The sequence below is a fragment of the Carassius auratus genome, chromosome 20 (assembly GCF_003368295.1).
Source record: "Carassius auratus strain Wakin chromosome 20, ASM336829v1, whole genome shotgun sequence".
NCBI lineage: Eukaryota > Metazoa > Chordata > Actinopteri > Cypriniformes > Cyprinidae > Carassius > Carassius auratus.
The window spans coordinates 3,780,752-3,803,610 of NC_039262.1; the positions used below are offsets into that span (position 1 = coordinate 3,780,752).

Consider the following 22,859-nt stretch of genomic DNA (forward strand, 5'->3'; position numbering starts at 1 on the left):
ACTGCATTTATACCATTACACCATTTAACCATTTAATGAAAAACAATTTTAACATTAGTTTTGATTTCAGTATTTTCAAATTATACACAAGTTTCACATTCAACAATGTCATTAAAGCTGCGGTAGGGAACTTTTGACGCTCTAGCGGTTAATAAACAGAACTGCTTGCGTCTTGCGGAAGAACATCGTAGCCGGAACTACTTCTCTCTGTTTATGTCTATGAAGATTCACAAAGGTACTGGGTTACTCCGCCGCGGGACCCCCGAAGCAATCTAAAATAGTCCGAATATAAACACTTATTATAGGTGCACCCTAGTGATTCAGGACAAGCTAAAAACACGGTTTGGAAAATGGATTTATTGTGTACTCGCTTATTATATACATTTTTCTACATTTTGAACACAAACAAAGTTACAGACCGCAGCTCTGATTGGTTGTTTCTTACCGGGAGCGATGTATTTCTGCAAATGGCAATAGGACACTGGGAGGAGCCGGAGGAGCTTGATTTTTTCACAGATTATCTGTCTCATATTCTACTGTCAGGACATAATGACAGGTTTAATAAATATGTAAAAAATATTTTACCTACTGCAGCTTTAATGTGTAATACATCACCTTTTAAGATCATGGAAATAGACTTAAAGCTATATGAAACTGCTCTTAAATATCCTCCATGCTGAGGAAATATTTTGAAGATATGAGTCTATGTTTAGAAAATAAGAGCAAGTGATGCATTTCTCTAAATCTGATTTAGAAACAAACTCATCTACATCTCGGATGGCCTGAGGGTGAGGAGATTTTCATTTTAAGGGGAAAACATTTCATTTAACAAGCAGACACACACAAACACACACAAATTTAGCATAATGTGCACAATATGCAGTGATAGTACCATTTCAAACTGAACATTTCTAGCCTTCAACACAGAAAAGACATGATTTCTTCTGAACTGCAAGTGTTTTTTAGCTGACCCAGGCTGAAGGGACCCACTGCGGCTCGATGTCCAGTTTGTCGACGAGTCTCAGCAGCTCAGAGACGCTCTTCTCCGGCTCACTGTTTGTGATGACCGCATCGAACAAGTGACCGTAGCTGTGCTCCATCTCACGCACTTTCTCCGAGGTCTCTCTCACATCCTCAGGCTGCGGGAAACAAGGAAACAACAGAACTATTATTTTGTCAATTGCTCAGAGAGAAATCTGGTGTGAAATATTATGTTGATTGTGTTCTCAAATATCTCATTCATACATAACTAAAAATGTATAATTAAGAAATATTTAAATGTATTTATATACAGTATAAATATATATGCACTATTTACTAAATAATTTTACTATACAGTACAGACCAAATGTTTGGAAACATTACTATTTTTAATGTTTTTGAAAGAAGTTTCTTCTGCTCATCAAGCCTGCATTTATCTGATCAAAAATACAGAAAAAAACAGTAATATTGTGAAATATTATTACAATTTAAAATAATAGTTTTCTATTTGAATATGCTTTAAAAAAATATTTTATTCCTGTGATGCAAAGCTGAATTTTCAGCATCATTACTCCAGCCTTCAGTGTCACATGTAACATCAGTCGATCACATGATCATTTAGAAATCATTCTAATATTCTGATTTATTATGAGTGTTGGAAACAGTTCTGCTGTCTGATATATTTGATCAATAAAAGTTAAAAAGAACTGCATTTATTACAAATAAAAAAATCAAAATTCTAATAATATATGTTCTAATAATATATTTTCTTTACTATCAATTTTTATCAATTTAACACATCCTTGCTGAATAAAAATATAGATTTTATTTAAATAGAAGAAAGAAAAAAAATAACTGACCCCAGTAGTGTATACTACTGACCAGTAGTGTATATTGTTATTACAAAATATTTATATTTTAAAAACATAGCTTCTTTTTTTTTTTTTTACTTTTTATTCATCAAAGTATCCTAAAAAAGTATCACATGTTCTGAAAAAATATTAAGCAGCAGAACTGTTTCCAACTTTGATAATGAATCATCATATTAGAATGATTTCTAAAGGATCATGTGATAATGATCCTAAAATTCAGCTTTGCATCACAGAAATAAATGATAATTTAAAGTATAATAAATTTAAAAACAATTATTTTAAATTGTAATAATATATCACAATATTACAATTTTTTCTGTATTTTTGATCAAATAAATGCAGGCTTGATGAGCAGAAGAAACTTCTTTCAAAAACATTACAAATGTTTCCAAACTTTTGGTCTGTACTGTATATATAGCTGACTGCTAGTGTAATCTAAATGAAAATGTGTATCTTGAAGACCATGTGTTTCTTCACTCCTCTGGTCAGCAGGGTGGAGAATCGCTCCTGAGGAGGAGAAGGCCTGATGAAGATGATGTATGGTTTAAGATCTGAGGAACACAGCACTCGCAGGGACTGAGAAATACAAAACACAAAAAAAAAACTAATGAAATGTAAACCAGAGAAACAAATCCAAAAAAAAAAAAATTTTTTAAATGTACCTAATGTACCTAATATATAATAATGTTCACAGGATGAGACTAATCTGTTATCATGCCGTTAACACTACCCGACAAATTTGCATTACTGTATGTCCAGTTGTTTTAGGATTTCTGATTATTAGTATTTTTTGTAATTAGACTTAAGAGGTTTAACTTCTTTTTGCATTATATTACAGTCAGGGTCAGAAACGAATGGGGTTTAGGGCAAAACATTATAATATGATGTAATAGTAAAAGTTTTCTGTTGTAGATCACAGATGCTTTAACACATTAATTCCATTTCAAGTATTTGACATGTTACAAAAAAAAAAAAAAACTTTTATTTCTAAAGATTTTCAAGATCATCTAGTGCCTCAATATAACTTTTTATTGCAGAAAAACAAAAGTCTCACCTTTTATTTATATTTTATTTTAGTGTTCCTGTGGCTCAGTGGTAGAGCATTACGTTAGCAGCAAAAGGTTGTGGGTTCGATTCCCAGGGACACGTTAGGTAAAAAATTTTATCATCAGGGTTGTAATCAGTGCCTGAATGCACTGTAAGTCGCTTTGGATAAAAGCATCTGCTAAATGCATAAATTAATTTAATAGCACTGCTTTGTTTGTTTTTTGCAGGTTATTATACTTCAAATTGCAGATTGTAATCTTAACTTTAAATTAAAAATTTTTTGTGAAAACACCTACTGTACCTAGCAGGTTTTTCTAAATTCCTAGAATGCTAGACTACTATTTTTGTGCCACTAACATCATTACACACATGCAGCAAAAAAAAAAAAAAAAAAAAATAATAATAATAAAAAAGGAAAAAAACTTCGGTTTTCAACTTTGTTATAGTTAACGGAAAAAACTTCTTTGTTACTTGAAATAAATGTTAGTTAAAATAAAATAAAAAATCCATCTAGTTGCCAAGTCTACATTTCTCATTAACATTTAGTCAAAAAAAAGGAATTAAAACAGAATTACTAAAACTTTAACTAAAATTACAATAAAAATGAAAAATATAAGAATAAAACCTCAATGATAAAATCCAGTCTCTATGATACTTAAAGGGGTTACATGATAGATTCTAAACGTTTTCTTTCTCTTCTGAGTGTTACAAGCTCTTGGTGCATAAAGATCTGTAATGTTGTAAAAACTAAAGACTCAAATCCAAAGAGATTTTCTTTACTTCTTTCTTTACATACTTTACTTCACTCAAGCAAACACGCCCCACATGTCTACATCACTACGTGGAAATATCTGCATAATGCCGCCTGAATGTTCACACAATGAAAGAAGGAGTGGTTTCAGTAACACAGTTAGGCCTTCAGAAATTAAATGCATTTAGGAAACTTTAAGATAACTTACAACAGAACAGCAACACATTTTATGGATGACCGTTTCGTGAACCTATGATAGGAGGTTATTCTGACTTTCTGAATCAGCTACTATAAGTATGTTTTGTTATTAAAGTTTTTGCTATTGGATGTTCAAATTCAGAGTTTTGCTTGTAACGTGTGTGTGTGTGAGAGAGAGAGAAAGAGAGAGAGAGAGAGAGAGACGGTCACAAAGTGGAGTCAGCTGTCTTAACCTCATCACTGTGTGCCACGCCACTCTGTTCCCCTTTCAGGCTTGAACTGATGGTAAAACTAAGGGCATTATTAAATGTCTTTACATTTATTTGTAAACATGAAGCTCATGATTATGGAAAGGGACATTACATTTCCGACGAGTACTTGCAGTGTTTCGGCCAATCACAATGTACTGGGTCAGTTGGCCAATCAGAGCAGCCTGCTCTTGCAGAAGGAGGGACTTTGTAGAAAATGATGCTTTTGAGAGGCGGGGCATAGAAGACCTACAGTATTGTACAGTATTTGAAAAATAATGTGTTTTTTGAATATTGAAGCATGTCAACATATTTGGTTACACCAAATACAAAAAACTATCTTTTAAAAAGCATCATAAGACCCCTTTAAATATTATCAAACAGGTTTCCCGACTTTAATGAGTCAGTGTTGCTGTATTGGGCTGCCTGAGATCCTCAAACTGATCAATTATTCGATAACTCCTCCATGTTACACGTTCCACGGAAATCAACATACTTACAGTAAATCTCATACGACCAAGTATGTATATAACGCAAAAAATACACGCTTCATCTAAACATTCATTTTAATGATGAATATTGAATTTCAGCAGTGCCCTTATTTGGTTTTATTTGAAAGGCAAAATGTACAGCAAGATGCGAACAGAAAACACGAGACCATGTCAGTTGTAGTTGTATTTAATAGAGTCATAGCTATACAAATAACAAGTTCATACAAAATGAAAAATGGACATAAAATGCCTCGATCAACCCAAACATGCAACATATCTACAAATCCTCCAGGTAATAATCCATGTGCCATTTCTTGAAGCAGTTACGTGTTGACACGAAGCACAACGCCACCTTGCAGTGGGAGCAGTATATGGGGGTCTTGACTTTATTTCCTTGTAGTTTGCACAGATGACAAACTCGCCTCCCATGTGTAGCATCAGAACCGAAATACTCTGGATAGCATTGCTCCGTCTGGGCAGGTGAGGCTGGGGGAGATGACTCCGTGTCGGACAGGGTTTCATTTGTTTCAGTATGGGTTGTAGGCACTCTTCTGGAGACCGGCGTGGCAGATGTTGAGGGATCTTTGGCAGCAGAGGGATTCTTACTTCTGCCGGCACATGCGAGTTCAGAAACAAGAGTTTCCTTAAACAATTTATAGTTGAGAGGAACCTTTTTCTGAGCTTTCGCCAATTCTTGGTGAAGGATGAAACTGTTGCCCACTGCAATGTCAAGAAAATGAAAGAAGAAGGTCTTGTACCATTTTATGGTTTTGTGCAGAATGTTATAATGCTCAATGAGGGAATCAGAGAGATCAATGCCTCCCATGTATTCGCTGTAGTCCTTCACAGCGGATGGAACAGGAATTTGACGTTTTCTCCAAACCCCATCGGAATCCTTTGTGTTCCTGGTGACTGTATCCCCCGTGAACGCCTTGTGAATCGAGGAACACATGAGGACTTCTCTTGCATCCATCCATTTGACGAACAGAAGAGGACCTTGTCGACACCAACGGATGGATCCCAATTCAGATCTTCCGCTCAGATCGTTGGCCTTCGGTAAACTTGAGGCATGGCGCAACATACCACAAGCGAGGATGCCGTTCTGCAACAAATCCAAGAAAAGAGTCGGGCTGGTGTAGAAATTGTCCATGTATAGCCTATAACCCTTGCCGAGGACCTTGTGATCCAGTAGTCTCTTCACCGAATCGTACCCGGCACCTTTCCCCGACGACGTTGAAGTCTTTCCTTCATACACATAGAAATTCCAGGTGTACCCACAGGACGCATCGGCAAGAACGAAGAGTTTGTACCCCAATTTAGTTGGTTTGTCTTTCATATATTTCTTGAGTCCAAGCCTAGCTTTGGTAGCGACCATTCTCTCATCAACCAGAATCTCTCTGTTGGGGTGAAAGTGTTTCCTACACGCCGAAAGAATGTCTGTGTACAGAGGCTTGATTCTGAACAGCCGGTCGTAACCCATGGTGCCTTTCTTCTTATTGTTCTTCTCGTCCTCCTTAGGATCACAGAGGAGAAGATTCCAGGAGATAACCTGAAATCTTGCTCGGGACATGATGGATGATGGGTATGAGAAATTGTAGATTCGTTTTCTCGTCCAGTAGTCTGCAATTGACTTCACCTTCACCAGCCCCATGTACACAACTAACGCCAAATATGAGTAGAACTCGGCTACGGTTAGAGGTAACCAGACAAACTTCTTTCCAGCTTTCACTTTCTTTTCAGCATTGCTGTTGGTGTTTCGAACGATTGTCTTGACTGCAGACTTGGTGAAAAAGAGTTGGAACAACTCTAAGGGTGTATACGTTGCGTCCATCGTGAGCTGTGGACCTGGAGGTTGCTTGGGAGAGTAATTCGGTAGTAGTGGTTCCTCATCCTCATTGGTGGTGTCAAGCCACTTATCTGTCTTGCCGTCAACTTTCGTCCAAGGTAAATCCAAAGCAGATAATGACTTGTCCGTGGTTTGGTTCGGTGAATAAGGAGTTGCGACGAGCTTCGGTTTCTCTTTGGTCGAAGCAGGTTGCAGCATAGCTTCAGATGTGGAGGCAGGTTCGGGATTGGGTTCAGAATTGATAGAGATTGTGGGATTGGGAGAAGGATCCAAACTTGATGCTGGAATGGGATCAGCGGGTACAGGAGTGGAATCAGCAGCTGGTAATGAACTTGGTAGGGTTGTAGGAGCAGGAGCAGGATCAGGGGTTGGTTTAAGTATTACATTGGGTTTTAAAGGATGCTTTCGAGGCCGGCCTCTCTTTCGTGGAACTGTGGGGGCTGGACTAGGGATGGGAGCGGAAATGGAATTATGGTTGGTCGTGGGAGTGGCTTCAGGGGCGGGGTTAGTGGTGGCTTCAAAAGTGGGCGTGGCTTTAGAAGCAGGTTCAGATGTGGATTTAGAGAGTTGGTTTATGGGTCCTGATGATGTGGGTGTAGTGGGGTTGCCTGAACTTGGAGATTGAGCTGATGCAGGTGATTTTGAACCATCCGGACTTTCCAGAAGAGGATTCCAATCGTCAGCAGAATCAGGACTGTAATACAAAACAAACACAATTTATATGCATAAATTCGGTGGCCACAATAAAAACTGAAAACTAGTATCTGGGTTAAGCCTCTAAAGCCTTACATGAAATAATAGATGTAATAGGAGACCTTTTTATTAGATGCAAAAATGTTTTCTGTGTTAATAAACTTCTATAACAAATGCAAGACTTCCTTACTCTTCTTCCCACAGTTCCTCTTCTCTCCCCGAATCACTGATCTCGTCGCTATCGCCATCGCCATCGCCATCAAGGTCACTGTTGAGGTCACTGTCAGCCCAAGGTCTGATGGGTTCAGAATTAGGGTTGGAATCAGATGCGAAGAGAGTGGTCAATGGTTCATCTATGGTTTCGGAAGTGGGTTGAGAGGTGGACACATGATCAGAAGAGGCTATGGGTGCAAGTTCAGGCAGAGGACTAGGGGTAGTTTTTGAACTGTGCTTCAAGGGTCCGTCTGTACATAGAGGTGTTGTAGACTGAGGGATCGGAGATGAGAGTCGTTGCCTCTTTGCATTCGGTGATTCTGAATGCTCTAGGATTTCTTTCTTTGTAATAGGCCATTCTTCAATAGCATCCACACTGTAACACAAACCAACGATGATTCATTATGCATGCATGTCGCACAGTTACACTACAGTTCAAAAGTTTGGGGTTAGTGAGTTTTTTTATGTATTTAAAAGAAGTCTTTAAGGCTCACAAAGTTGCATTTGTTTAGTAAAACTTGCTATTGTGATTATTAGATTTAAAAATAGCTGTTTTTTACTGAAATATTTTTTCTAATGTAAATTACTGTTTTGATCAAAGCTGAATTTTCAGCATCATAACTCCAGTCTTCAGTGTACAATGATCCTTCAGAAATCATTCTAATATGCTGATTTAATGCTTAGGTAAAACAATAATTTTTAGACTGTTTTTTCCATTCACTGTCACTTTTAAAGACTTGTGTCCTCCCTTAATAAAGTATTTGTAAAAGATGGCAAAAAAAAAAAAAATAGAATGTTTATAATGTGTCCAGTTCACTTTACTATGGAAGCCATGAAAAAAAAAATTATATAAATAAAATAAAAGGTAACGGCAACTTTATCTCAGTTAAAGTTATTTTCTCAGAATTATCAGAAAAGTTGAGAATTTCAAGATATAAATTCGCAATTGTTAACTCACAATTCTGAAAAAATATGTGAAATATAATCTTACAAATGTACAAATATAAACGTGAAAATATAAGCTGGGTGACACGAAAAAAAAATTGCAAGATGTAAAATCAGAATTATGAGAAAAAATGTCTGAATTCTAAGAAAAATTCTAAATATTGTGTTTTTTTTGTGTGTGTGTGTGGCAGAAACAGGGTTCAACACACACACACACACACACACTGTAAACCAATTTTAAAAAAATAAATGGAAATTAATTTACTCACTTCTCTTCCCATGGTTCCTCTTTCTTCACCGTTGGGATCTTGTTGGTGTTGCCGTCAAACACAAGCCCTGTTGATGTTGGTGTACAGAAGAGTGTAGCTATCGGCGCTTGATGGGAGGCAGCTGTGGAATCCGGGCTGAGTTTAAAAGTGGAAGCGGGATTAGAGATGAGTATGGGTGTAGAATTAGGATTCAGTTTAACAGAGGAAGAGGCATTGGTAAGGGTTATAGGAGTGAAATTGGAGCCAAGTGTAAAGGTGGATGTGGAATGAGGGCTGAATTTAATGGAGGAATTAGGGATCAGCGTGCCATATAAGGGGGGTTTAGGCACGATCGCGGGATACGGGCTGGGTTTGGAAAAGAGTTTGGCTTTAGATTTGTCTTTAGGTGGTCTGCCTCTCCGTCGAGGTAAGGAGAGGGCTGAGGTTGTTTTCGGATTGTGGGCCATCGCTGGTGCTGATGGAGAGGTCGTCGAAGCATTTTTACGTGGTCGTCCTCTCCGGCGTGGTAAAGATGATGAAGGTGAAGACGATGAGCTCCTCTTTAGTTTTGAGCGCCTGAGAGGCTCCCATTCTTCAGAAGAATCAATTCTGGAATATAATAAATACACTTAGATCTTATACCACATTAAAGAGATTTATTGTTATTCATTACACTTTTGGCAAAAGAAAAGCATTAAAGAAAAAAACAAAAACATTCATGCATGCAAATGATACATGCAAAAAATACATTGACTACAGTGCTTGCGACACTGCTTTGATATTCTTACATCTTTGCATAATGACGATTGATTTACAAACAAACTGCTCACAAACCAGTGTTTTCAGCGTCTCAGTTCGCAGGAAACTGGGTCGCTTATAAAGTGCATTTAAGAACCATATTCCCAAACTTTCAATGAGAACTGCTTATAAACTGGCTGTTGACAACAATAGCCAAACTTTATGGGCTCCCAGCTGTTGTACCAAAAAACGAAACATTTGAAAATTAGTAATTTTACAGTTGTACTGTGAAATAAAATAATTTGTATTATATTGTTTTTTCTTAAATATCCCTTTAACCATACCATTTGGTGGCAAGAAGAACCTTTTCCCTTTAAAAGCTGTGCATTTTTGCAAACAGCATATACAGGGACAGTTCCCATGGCAAATTGCTATTTTTGTTGCATAGCAACATTTCTTTACCAGTGTCAGACCCTTTCGAAGACTATTATTAACAGAGAAACTGACTGCTTTCTCAATGCATTACAGACTTTCTTGGCCACAGATGATCCTTGCATCTTTTCCCAATTACATATAAAAATATCAGTTTTTAACAATTTGCAATGGGAGCATCCTTTTTTCTTAGAATATCCTATAGGATTTATGTCAACAATATTTAGAGGACTGGACAGTCTTATACATGTAATTGGAAAAAAATATGGAAACGCCCCTGAGTGCAAGATGACGTCATTGCGATTTATGCCCATTTTGCAGACAAAAAAACTGTTATAAGTGTAACACTCTTTCTCTCTCTCTCTCTATATATAAATAGATAGATAAATATATGTTTCAAACTGATTCATATCAGCTAGATTATATGAAGGTTTTTACACTATTTTTCACACTATGTTTGGTGTCTTGCAAGCACTGCATTCCCCATCTACCTTTAAGATAATTGCATTCTGCATTAAGCAATAAAAGGATCATTTTCTACCCCACAACAGGTAAAAACGCTACACATGCCGTATCACTCACTCTTCTTCCCGCGGTTCCTCGTCCTCCTCCGCCGAATCGTCGAGCTCGTCGCTGTCTGAGAGGGGTTTGTATCCAACTTCAGTGTCGCAGTCGTCTATAACGCACTCGATTTCATAAAACATCTGCTTTTTCGCCCCGACATCCTCTGTCGATGCCATTTCGAGCAGAAAAGATGAAGAAAACTGAACGTTGCCTTCTCGAACCGGGTTCAGACTCTGCAGAACACGCGCGCAGGCTCACGGCGTTCAGAGGGCTCTCCATAAGCCCCGCCTTCCACTTCTACGTAGGAATTATCGCAGTCTCCGATTGGAGCACACTTTTTGAGTGACGTGCGAACGATGGCTGAGATCATCAGTTATGCGACGTGAAAAGCAGACCCTTTTATTTATATACTTTAAGAACCAAATCTATAAAATACATATTTTTCAAATGTAAAAATATTTATTTCAGTGCACTCGTTTAGTGCTGTTTTGACTCTTGGTCCTTGCCTTTTTGTTTGATTTGATGATGTAAAAAATTAATAAAATATTTAAATAAAAACTGCCGTTTGTTTTGTTTTTACTGCTCTTTTTTTCTAGTGCTGCATATTAGAAAAACTGCTTATGTGACAATTGCAAAATGTAGTTGTGTAGTTCATCAGATTTCCACAGCTTTTTGTATAGCTAGATTTTGCCATTTTAATAAACAAATATCATTGCATATTAATTACTTTGCTGACCTTTTCAGTTTGCTTATTTTTTTGTAATTTATATCACATATGGCACACTAATTCCATGCTGTACCATTGCAATTATGCAAGTTCTTACTCCATCTTACCCTGGGATGCAGACACAGCAAACAGATTTTCCTTGAGTTGACAACCTGTCTGACTGAATCTGTGTTTGTGCCGTACAGGTTCTGTTCAAACTCGCCCGACTCAATGAATTTCCCCGCAGCCAGGTCAGATTCAAAGCGCTGTCGGGATACAAAGTTGTACTCCCTGCCGTTGACCTCATGTGCACGGGGGTTTCGTGTGGTATCTGTGACAAATGTTCAAAAATACATCCAAGTACAATGCAAAACAGTAGGCTGTGCATAAATGTTTGTTTGTATTGCATATGCAACTCAGTTTTTCTTAAGGGAATAGTTCACCCAAAAATGAGCTTCACTCCGGAGGCCATAGATGAGTTTGTTTCTTCATCAGATTTGGAGAGAAATTTAGCATTGCATCACTTGCAATGAATGCTTTGAGTGAGAGTCGAAACAGCTGATAAAAGCATCACAGTAATCCACTTCACTCCAGTGCATTAGTTAACATCTTGTAAAGTAAAAAGCTGTGTGTTTGTAAGAAACAAATCCTCAATACCAGGGGTGTCAAAATCAATTCCTGGAGGGCCAGAACCCTGCAGAGTTGTGTTCCAACCCTGCTCCAAAACACATACCATGTAGTTTTCAAATAAGCCTGAAGGACTTGATTAGTTGGATCAATATTCAGTTAGGGTTGAATCAAACTCTGCAGAGCTCCAGCCTTCTAGGAACGGAGTTAGACAAACCAACCCAAAACAGCTTTAAGCAAATTGGATTTGGGATGATTTAGGTGGATTTTAATGTGAGAGACACCGGAGAATTATGCTCATATTTTGGCCAGAAGTGACAGTTTAAAATGGCTTAGTGATGGATTTGTTTCTTACAAGCATTGAGTTGGAGTAGTTACAGCAGTAGTAGTTATCCCTGGACTGGAGTGGATTACTTATGGAGTTTTATGCATTTGGACTCATTCTGATGGCACCCATTCACTGCAGAGGATCCATTGGGGAGAAAGTGATGCAATGCTACATTTCATAAGTATGATATTACAGCATTTCAACATAATGAATCTCGTATGACATATAATTTTAATATCGATCGTTTTGGAAGCGAGCCATTGTACTTCCTACTATTATTTGGATGTTAAATAACTTTAAGCCAGAGTTGTAAAGGAAAAACCCAATTCTTACGTGGGACAGCACCAGCGAATCGGTCAGGCTCTAAAGAGAGCAGTCTTTGTCTCAGTTCATCGTGTCCACTGTTAGGTGGACCAATCAGAGCGATGGGCCGCTTGCGGTTGGGCGGCTGATGGTACAGGGCCACCTCTTCGTAGGTCAGGATATCCTCGGTGTAATGCTCTGAACAATTACAAATATTCATTACTGGTGAGTTTTTGCAAAATATGAATTTCTTTAGTCTATACCAGGGCTATTGAACTCAGCTCAACAAATGTTTTCAAAGAAATTCCCAAACAATGAATATCCACAAAACGAGACAAAAAGTAAACACTGAATCCCAAAAGCTAAAAAGGTAAACCTGTTCATTCTCAGCATACATTCTGTTTTTAAATGCAAATTGCAACTCGGGGGTTAGAAACGCTTTTCATTGTTATTTCTTATTGCCCATCTTGCAGGAGAAGAAATCTCCCTCCATGAACGTCTGTCAGTTAGCTAACGACTCTTATATCCTCAGCCTTTCAACCACCAGGAACCATTCACACCTCAAACCCATCAGCTGAATCACATGCAATCCAAAACGGGTGGGAAAACTCTACTTTTTATACTTATACGTGCACTCAAATCATAGCAAGGGAATTTCAGTGGATCATTTGAATTTGCACAACTAAGACACAAGAGCAACCTATTAGCAACACATTGGAAACCACAAAGTACATCTAGCAACTGCACAACAACAACAACAACAACAACAGCGCAACACCCACAGCATTTTCATTACACTACAACTGATGACTAACAGCAGGAATAATTATTTCAGTTAAGGATGAATTTCAATTTTGATTTAATTCTCACCGATATTCTTAGTAGGATTGAACAAGAGTTTTTTCCGTTGCTTTTTGCCTTTCTTTGCACACCAAAGTTTCCCTGAGGAAAGAAGATCTGTTATCAAAGACACCAAACTTTTAAGATCAACAGCAACTTCTAAATCTTTCAAGGATGATTAACGCCCAAAGTTTGTGTTTGTGTCTCTACAGAAGTTTTATTTCTGGCAGGAAGTGAGTGAGTTTCAGACAGATGTGGTCCAGCTCACCTTTATACTCTTGATTTCTCTCTGTAATGGTTTTCTTCATGGCTTCTCTGTGCTGTTGGAAGCTCTTCCCTTGAAAGAACACAACAGATGATGACCACTGATGATCTTGTCTTACTATGGTATGTTAGACAAGCAAATACTACTTAGGGAAAGACTGTATTATTAAATGGCACATAGGCAATAGTGGCAAAAACATATCTCAATATTTTTCTGACTTGACCAAAACCGAAATAAATATTAATTATAAATTAGATTAATATGATTACAAAATAGAAATAAAAACAGCACACAACAAATTTAGAAAACTTATAAAGTGTATAATATATACACACAAATAGAAAATAAATCTAATTTTAAATATAAACAATAAAAAAAAATAACAATACAATAATACTAAAAAAAATCACTGAATAAGAGTTTAAACTTAATTGGCAAATAAAAAGTGCTAATTTATTGCAAATGCATGATGGATATCATTGTATGTTGCCCTATTCCGCAAAACATTAAATTATTTTTTCAATTGATTTACATGCAATTGCATTATGTCTCTATCCTGTAATTGAGCATGCACTCTGCTAATTGTTCTAACCAGGTATAAGTCCAGCAAGGGGCTTCTGTTCCTCATGTCCGTCCCGGTACGCCTGCCACCAGTTAGGGTCGTCCTGGCTGGTGACATGTAGGATGTCTCCCTTTTGGAAGGAGAGCCCGAGCTCTCTGCATGGCACGTATGGGTCCTCAGATGGGTCATAACTGAAGTTTGCCTTCACATGCATCTGTAAAGAAAGAGAACACAGAGACAAGGACAAAGCTCATGTATAAGCTTTATACCAAACCCTAATGAGCTGTTACCAAATATAAAATCTATTTAAAATAGTAGTTATCACAGGTATCAGCCCTCATAAATTTTTCACAAGTATACTAATAAATAAAGCAATTCCAGAATGCATTGTGGGAAGAAGCCTACTATAGGGTTTGAAACTAGGGATGCACGATATTGGATTTTGGCCGATATTCGATATGCCGATATTTTCAAAATAATTTTGGCCGATGCCGATACCGATATATATAAACATTTTCGCCTGATATATTTAAACTTTAATTTTACTGAAGAGAAATCCATGTATCTCTTCTGTACTGATTCTACCATAAATTTATTCTTTTACAAATGTAGACAGACATTCACACCTGAAAAACAGGTCAATTATTTCACTCAGAGAATATCGTTTTGGCTCATCTGCAGAAATATTCATATTGGCCGATACCGATGATGGTCATTTTAAGCTTTTATCGGCCGATACCGATGTTGTGCCGATATTATCGTGCATCCCTATTTGAAACAGTTGAAGACAAGCCTAAAAACACATTCAAAAGAAGGAATGAAAATTAAGAAATTACAGATAAAGTCATACCACGGTTGGTCGGTGAGGCGATATTTTGTTTTGAGAGTTTGGGATGAGAAGAAACATAAGGGACCCATGCATGCAGGACTACAGACAAACAAGAAGAACAAAGATGTTAACTGGTTGTATTTTATTTTATTGTTTTTAAAGAAAAAATTTTATTTACCAAGGTTTCTTTAAATTGCATATAAGTGACAGTAAAGACATTTATAATGTTACAAAATATTTAATTAATTCATCAAAGCAACTTGAAAATAAAATATACCACGGCTGCCACAAAAGATATGAAGCAGCACAACTGATTTCAACACTGATAATAATCAGATATTTTTTCTAAGCTGCGAATCATTATATTATAATGATTTCGGTTTCATTTTAACATCCATTCACATAAAAAGCAGCTATTTTACATTGTAAAAATATTTCACAATATTACGGTTTTCACTGTATTTTAAATCAAATAAATAAAGTCTTTATGAACATGAGAGCGATCCATTTTTTTTTTTTTTGAGCAGTAATATACATTATAATAACAAATTATTTTGGTAAATTAAGTTGCAAGGATTTTAGGGCTTTCTGGATCTCACCAAAATGTTGTGAACATCATTAACACTTTTTCCACGGACTGGAACTCCATTGATCTCCAGGATTTCATCTCCTTCACTGAGCAGGTTGCTTTTCTCAACCGTCCCGCCGCTCACCACTCGACTGATGATTACACGGTCATCTTCATTCCGAACGGTCACACCCTAAACAATATTTAAGGTGTAACAGTACAACAAACCCATCATCAGAAACTACAGTGATACATTCAGTGCTGCCCTAAGAGACTATGTATTACACTAACCAAAGGCATGTCACGAATCTTCTCCAGGGAAACCAGTTTGGTGGTCTTTTCATCCCGGTCCACGGATTCAATAGTTTCGACATCCAATTCTTGCTCGGCAATACAGTCATGAGCTTCCATCAGGGCCTGAGGAAGAGCCATGAACATCAACACTGGTCAATAGAGATGTCAGCATCGACTCTTATGATTTGAGCCAGTAAGGAATCATCCAGAACACCTTAGGATCTGCATAGTAGTACCCCAGAAACACAACACCCCTGCAACTGCACAGCAACAAAAACCCTCATAGCACTTCAGCAACTGCATAGCAAACACCTTAAACACACTAGCAACTATTTACACCATAGCAGCTGCATAGAAACACTTTAAAAGCATTATGTTGGCAGCAAGTTACATAAAATAACTGTATGCATTTAAAAAAAATCCCTGCTTTGAAATGTTGTTTAAACAAGCAAACAGTCAAGCTAAGAAGCACCCATGTCGTTTAACCCCGAGACTGTCCCAGCACCAGGATTGGTGCTTCACCTCGGTGAAGGTGAAGGTGGCATCTCGTACCTTGCTATAATAAGATCAGTTTCTGCCAAACTCAATGCAAAGTTTAACCTGAACATAAACCCGCCGTAATCTCCCACAGTGCTGTCAGTCATCATATCACCCCTTACCTCCTCATGCATGTATACCGTATGAAGAATAATAGAGCTGTGCGGTTTTAAACAGCCACTGTGTGTACTGACAGAAGGTGGGGAGGGGAATCATCTCGTGGCAGGTATCTGTTTCTAAGGCCGTTAATTGGATCTAACCTGTGGTGTGTACAAATAGACACACAGAGAGGTTGTTTTCACGCCCTTGTGTTGGGCCTGAATATGTGAGACAACCAATCAGGTCTTGATTTACTTTGATCAACAACTATGCATCTACTTCACTAGTTCAGGTGTGGCCAAGATAGAAAGATGCAAACAATAAGTTACAACTAACTATATCATCATGCATATTTCTGAAAACAAAACAAAAGGCTGAGTAAAAAAAAAACAAAGCAAAAAACAAATGAACACAGAAAACACTAGCAACCACTCAAAACATCTGAGATGGCAGCATGCATTTTTAGATTCAGAAAAAGTTACAGAGTATCATTTCCCAGGTAGAAAATTTAGGTTATAAAAATGTTGTGGGAATGTTGTTTTGAATTGTTTCTAAAGCTTTAAAATGTCCATGATTTGAATGTTATTTCAATGTTGCAAAAATGTTTTGTAAAATGTTCTACTAACTTGATTTTTTTTAACCAAAAATAAAATGTAATTTGAAAGTTATTTTAAGAATATATGTCCAGTTTTTTCGTTATGATTATAATGCTAGTTATACATTACAAAAACATTTTCTTATCTGCAATGTTCTGAGAATGTTCATCAAGTAACTTTTTTGTTTGTTATTTTGATTCCTTACATTTATTGAATTTCTAAAAAAGTTATGAGAATCTTCACTGTTAGCTGGTCTGATGTTTTGGAAAAGTCCTGCCTTTAAAAACGAAATGTTTCTGGCCATTTCACTTTTAAATGGGAGGAGAAACTTCCATATCCTTATTGGTGGTGTCAAAGGGTGTTTGTCCAATCAACCTTCAGTAGAATGATGCAGATGCAAGGTTGATTCCCCATGATTTACCTGCAGGTTTGGTGAGGTCAGAAGGCCTGTGAGTTCTGTGGCTTCGGTGTGTTTGCTGGACTGCAGGACACTCTCCACCTGAAGACCAAGAACATCTGTCAGCAACGACACTGATGAGTATAGCTTCATCTAGACCTGTACAGCAACGTCTAGACAAGCATCACTAGCACGGTTGCTCATTAAAAATAATCTGATGAAAACCTAATAACTCTCCATCGGATAATATGCACAGATTTTATGCCCGAAAATGACAAATTTACTGATTTTGTTTCTTTATCTAAACAGATTTGGAAAAATGTTGCATTGCATCAGGTGTTCACCAATGGATGCTCTGCAGTGAATGGGTGCCGTCAGAATGAGAGTCCAAACTGATGATAAAAACATCACAATAATTCATAAGTAATCCACACAACTCCAGTCCATCAATTGGTGTCTTGAGATAATGTCTTCTATAATTAAGACGTTGTTAAATTCAAAGCTCATAATCCATAATAACGTTTCCTCCAGTGAAAAAGTGTTCTGGTCTGAATCAGGAGAGAGATATGCACAGATCAAGCACCGTTTACAAGGTCAAAACGTGCTCTCAACAAATATGTGGCTGGATTTGGATGGATTTGTTTCTTACAAACACACAGTTTTCACTTCTAAAGATGTTAATTGATGGATTGGATTACTTGTGGATTATTGTGATGTTTTTATCAGCTGTTTGGACTCTCATTCTGACGGCACCCATTCACTACAGAGGATCCATTGGTTAGCAAGTGATGTAATGCAACATTTCTCCAAATCTGCTGAAGAAACAAACTCATCTACATCTTGGATGGCCTGCGGGGTGAGTACATTTTCAGCAAAGTTTCATTTTCTTAGTTTAAGAAATGTCTACAACCATATGGTATCTAACATCCAGTCAAATGGATAATTTTTTTGGGAGTGAAATATCCTGTTTCCCTATGAAATATCACATTAGAGAAATAAAAAGGCTTGTGAATGTTATGTAATGTTGAGTATGTGATGAAACCGCATGCTAACACCTCTCTGTGTAGCATTAAACACCTAATAAGCGCACACACATACAGTGACTGTAATAATCCATCAGATCTCATTCTGGCCTCCAGGATCTTGTCTTAGTATCTTGTCTCAGTCCATAAGCCAATGACAGATTACAAACCCAGCTTCATCCAGCTACAAGCTTTGGCACAGGACAGATCAACCAATCACAACGTCCTTATTAATAAGCACTTCAGACGGCCTTTGCTCAAGTACAAGGGTTAGAAATACCACAAAAATAGAGATCCGATTCACATACACTATATATTTATTTTATATTGCAATATTGTTGATCAAATAAATACAGCTTTGGTGAACATAAGGGACTTCTTTCAAAAACATAAAAAATCATACCAGTTCCAAACGTTTTAATGCATAAAATATAGATAATAATAAATAATTTGTGAGTGATTACATATTCGCTTGCTTATTATTGTATTATTTAAATATTTTAAAACTTGCAGAGTTGCATGCTATTGCATTATTCTGAGTTGAATGGACAGAATAAGCAAGTAAAAATGACATAATAACTTGCTACTCTTAGTTTTTCTGAAATATACAGGGCATGGTATGCAAGTTTGTAGCATGCATGGAATAGCTGAATGACATCCTTCAAGTGTGCAGTATGCAACAGAGCACACTGCAGGGAATATCATACCACACAAAGAAACACTTTTGACTAGACCTTGATAAAGAACTTGATAAAAATACTGTTCACAGGGTTTTTTTTTTTTTAATGTTTTAGTTCAAAGTTCATCTAACATTTTTCAAATGTTACTACATTTCAAAACATTTAGAGAACATTCAAAACTAATGTTACCATGATGTTTGTAAAATTATAAAATGCAATGTCGCCTTTAACATTCGCATAACCAAAAAAACATTTTAAAAACATTTTAAAAACTGATATTAGTATATAATATATTTATAATATAACCTGGACACTTGCTTCCAAAAGTAGAAAAAAAAAAATTACAAAGTAATGTTTCTATAATAAGGAATGTTCCCTTAATGTTATATGCATAATCAAAAAACATTCAGAAATAACATTTTCATAAATAAATGTTTTCAAAATGTTAACAAATCAGCTTTATTTATAAATCATTCATGGAATGTCTTTTTTTAAAATGTAACGTTTTAGTTGTTTAAAATGTTGCTACTTTTTTCAGAACATTCCAAAGTAATGTTTCCATTATGTCTGAAAAAAAAAATGGAATGTTCCCTTAACTTTTATAAAACCAACAAACAACCAAATATTTTAATTGTTTTGAATGTTCAGAGAACTCTCAGAAATAATGATTTCGTAACTAAATCAGAATGTTTAGCAAACATTCTGTGAACATATTTTGATTATCTGGGCTTCTAAGTGTTATTCTGCTGTGAATCTGGATGTTGGTCTGGTAATGTACCTCGTCTCTGAGCTGCTGTGCGTGTGCGGTGAGCGGGAACGGCAGACAGAGGTGTCTCGTGCTCTGAGCCAAGCTGCGATGCATGATGAACGCCTGCTGGAAGTCTGACTGCAGCATTAGCTCCAGCAGCAGCTGAACATCCTGCTGACTCTCAGCATCCGTCAGACACAGCTGCAGATGCTGCAGAGACTCCAGCAAGTCTTCCAGCTCTGACAACACCGAGAGAGAAACATTAGTGCTAGACTATAAAAAAACTACATCTGATTCAAAAGCATCATTTAATTGTCTCTCACCTGTTGTCTTCCTCTCCTCTGATATTGACTTGGCTTCCTCTGCAACATCCACTCCATCAAAAATGAGCTCGGTGCTGCTCTGTGCCGATGTGAGACATGAGGAAGAGTTCAGATCGGTGTCCTGAGCCAGTTCCCAAGCCTCTTCCTCCTCCATCATCATCACTTCGTCTGGATCATCTTGGATCTTCTCGGTCTTGCTCATGTCACCATTCATGTGTAACGTTAACATGGCTGTTTTTTGATACAGTAAACTACAATACACTACAAAAGCTGAGACACCGATGCAGTTATGATTTCCTGATTCCCTGAAACACATGCAAACAAAATAGAAGCCGCTTTCTACAAATGCTGTAATTTGTATTGCAATTTTCCTTCACACACACACACGTTTGTTTTTGTGAAAAGTGTGTTCATCTCATAGGTGTAATGGTTTTTATACTGTACAAACTGTATATTCTATGGCCCTTCACCAACCCTACACCTAACCCTAACCCTCACAGGAAACTTTGTGCATTTTTACTTTCTCAAAAAAACTCATTCTGTATGATTTATAAGTGTTTTGAAAAATGGGGACATGGGTTATGTCCTCATAAGTCGCCCTCTCCTTGTTACATGTGTCATTATACAGAGTTGTGTCCTGATATGTCACAAAAACATGCACACACACACACACACGCACACCTTTACATGGTTGTCATCAAAACCAGTGAGCAGTCACTGATGATGTTTTTGGATTTCTCACATCAGAAATACAATTTTATCTCAGAAGATCCAGAAATTTAGATTTTTCAATATATGAGCCCTTTAAATTAAGCTGGAAAAATTTTCAAAATGTCAATATTTTGACTGAATCTACTTTCTCTGAAGGAACCAATCAGATTTCAGCAGCCGCGTGACGCAGACGATGAGCTCTGTTTAGTAACAGGTGGCAGTGAAAGACGACCATCTGCTATCTGAGATTAGTTAACTCTAACTTCAGAATCACACACACACACACACACACACACACACACACTAGGACCTGGAGACTCACATAAATCGAGCTACAAGCAGGTTTCAGGCAAACAAATTAATTCCAAATGAATTCCTTAAAGGATTTAAACAAGCTGCATGGACATCTGTTTTATTAATATCTCCCATAAAACACAATATCTAAATTAACACTAACAGATTGTCTCTTACTATTGCACATCTAATTAAAGGACAGTTGATCTACAAAAAGAGATGCCTATAAATAACTTAAACCTTACCAAACATGCATTAAAAACAAGAACGAAATGTCACTGTTCGCACTCTAAAAATGACTTTTCAATTTTATAAATAAAACTATGATTATTGGGACCCACTTTATATTAAGTGGCCTTAACTACTATGTACTTACATTTTAATTAATTATGTAGTACAATGTACTTATTGTGTACATACATGTTTTTACATTGTACTTATATTTAATTGTAACCTGTAATTACATCTGTATATTATTTCTGTAATTACATTTATAATTACACTGTTGACCCATACTTTACACCTTAACCCACCCTTAAACTTACCCATACCTCCAATCCTCTCCCTAACCTTACCCCCATCCCACCTCAATAACAGCAAAAGTGTTTTACAATACAATATGAACACAGTAAGTACATTGTACTTATTTTATTATGTAAGTACATAGTAGTTAAGGCCACCTAATATAAAGTGGGACCGATTATTGGAGTATTTATCTACTATTTCAGTTTTTCTGCTTTCAAATTTCATATTTGATAAAAATTTACTTGCCATTTCTGTTTCTGAAAATTGTTCAAACATGATATTTGCGTCACTGTCATAGTAAATATTTAACAAATAAAATGACAGAAAGCAAGCTTCTGTGAGTAACTGCGGTATTTTGACAGAATCTTAAGGTACAATCGCTCATTTTTGTGAGGGATTAAGTGAAACGTTCACTTCATTGCATGTGGTTATTAAACCACCCGTAACAGTTTCGATAAATACAGCAGTAATTGACCCCTGAGACCTTTTAAGAGCCACTAATGTAGATAAACTTATTAAGCTCTCGCACGTTTTCCTCTAGTCGTTCCTGACCTGCAGCGATGCTCATGCTCTGCTGAATTTCACTTCAGTTTCAATGCATCTTTAATGCTAAGCTGACAGATGAACACAGTGTGGACAGTTATGTATCAACCCTTGTGGGGTTTGAACCCTTGACCTTTCTGTGACCTAACATTAACATACAGCAGCCCAACATCACCTAAAAGCAAAGCAACCTTCACACAGTCAATAACTATAAATACAAACTAAACTGACTCTATCCTGAAGAAGCCATTACTCACTGTGTGCACGGAGCAGCTGCTGGTGAAGAAAGCAGTGATTCCAGTGGTGTTTTCACTCAGGTCCAGTAGACGTGTGAGCGTTCACAGCTCAGGCGTCTGAGGCTAATGTGGATGAGCGGTGACTTCATGAGTTCAGTAATCTGCTCTAAACCCGACAGACCACGAGTCTGACCAACATCTCTGACCGTCTGATAGTTTCTACAACTAAACATATCATTTGTATTCATATTTCATAACCTATACAGGCTACACATTTGTATATAAACCAAATTTGTTAATAAATCTCAAATTCTATGGAATAATAAAGTCAGATAAATTATCTAACATAAAATCGAGATAGCATGATATACAGTATGTTAGTAATACTACAATAATATGATACATACTGTATATGATTGTATATTAATCATATATTTTATTAGAAACAGTAAATAAATATTTTGTTGTATTATAATATATTGACATAATTATAAGGTTTACAACCCACACACAAAATCTGTATATATATTTTTGTAATATATACATAAAAAATGATAAA

At 36.8% G+C, this 22,859-nt stretch overlaps 2 protein-coding genes across 2 annotated transcripts; both read right to left on the reverse strand.

Annotated features, from left to right (window-relative positions):
• Positions 1-594: 594 nt before the first annotated feature.
• Positions 595-22,407, reverse strand: pals1b (protein associated with LIN7 1, MAGUK p55 family member b). Its single transcript, XM_026290460.1, has 14 exons — positions 22,322-22,407; positions 19,992-20,296; positions 19,699-19,907; positions 17,243-17,320; positions 15,587-15,712; positions 15,327-15,488; positions 14,749-14,826; positions 13,929-14,112; positions 13,340-13,408; positions 13,102-13,173; positions 12,262-12,429; positions 11,102-11,304; positions 2,316-2,429; positions 595-1,139 (listed from the first exon to the last, which is right to left on the reverse strand). Exons 2-14 carry the CDS (start codon positions 20,218-20,220, stop codon positions 963-965), a joined length of 1,869 nt encoding a protein of 622 aa, XP_026146245.1. The 5' UTR covers positions 20,221-20,296; positions 22,322-22,407; the 3' UTR covers positions 595-962.
• LOC113120563 (chimeric ERCC6-PGBD3 protein-like) lies at positions 4,757-10,563 on the reverse strand. The gene is made up of 4 exons (XM_026290443.1): positions 10,286-10,563; positions 8,555-9,142; positions 7,318-7,716; positions 4,757-7,128 (listed from the first exon to the last, which is right to left on the reverse strand). The coding sequence occupies exons 1-4, from the start codon at positions 10,441-10,443 to the stop codon at positions 4,866-4,868; spliced, it is 3,408 nt and encodes a 1,135-aa protein (XP_026146228.1). The 5' UTR covers positions 10,444-10,563; the 3' UTR covers positions 4,757-4,865.
• Positions 22,408-22,859: the final 452 nt, after the last annotated feature.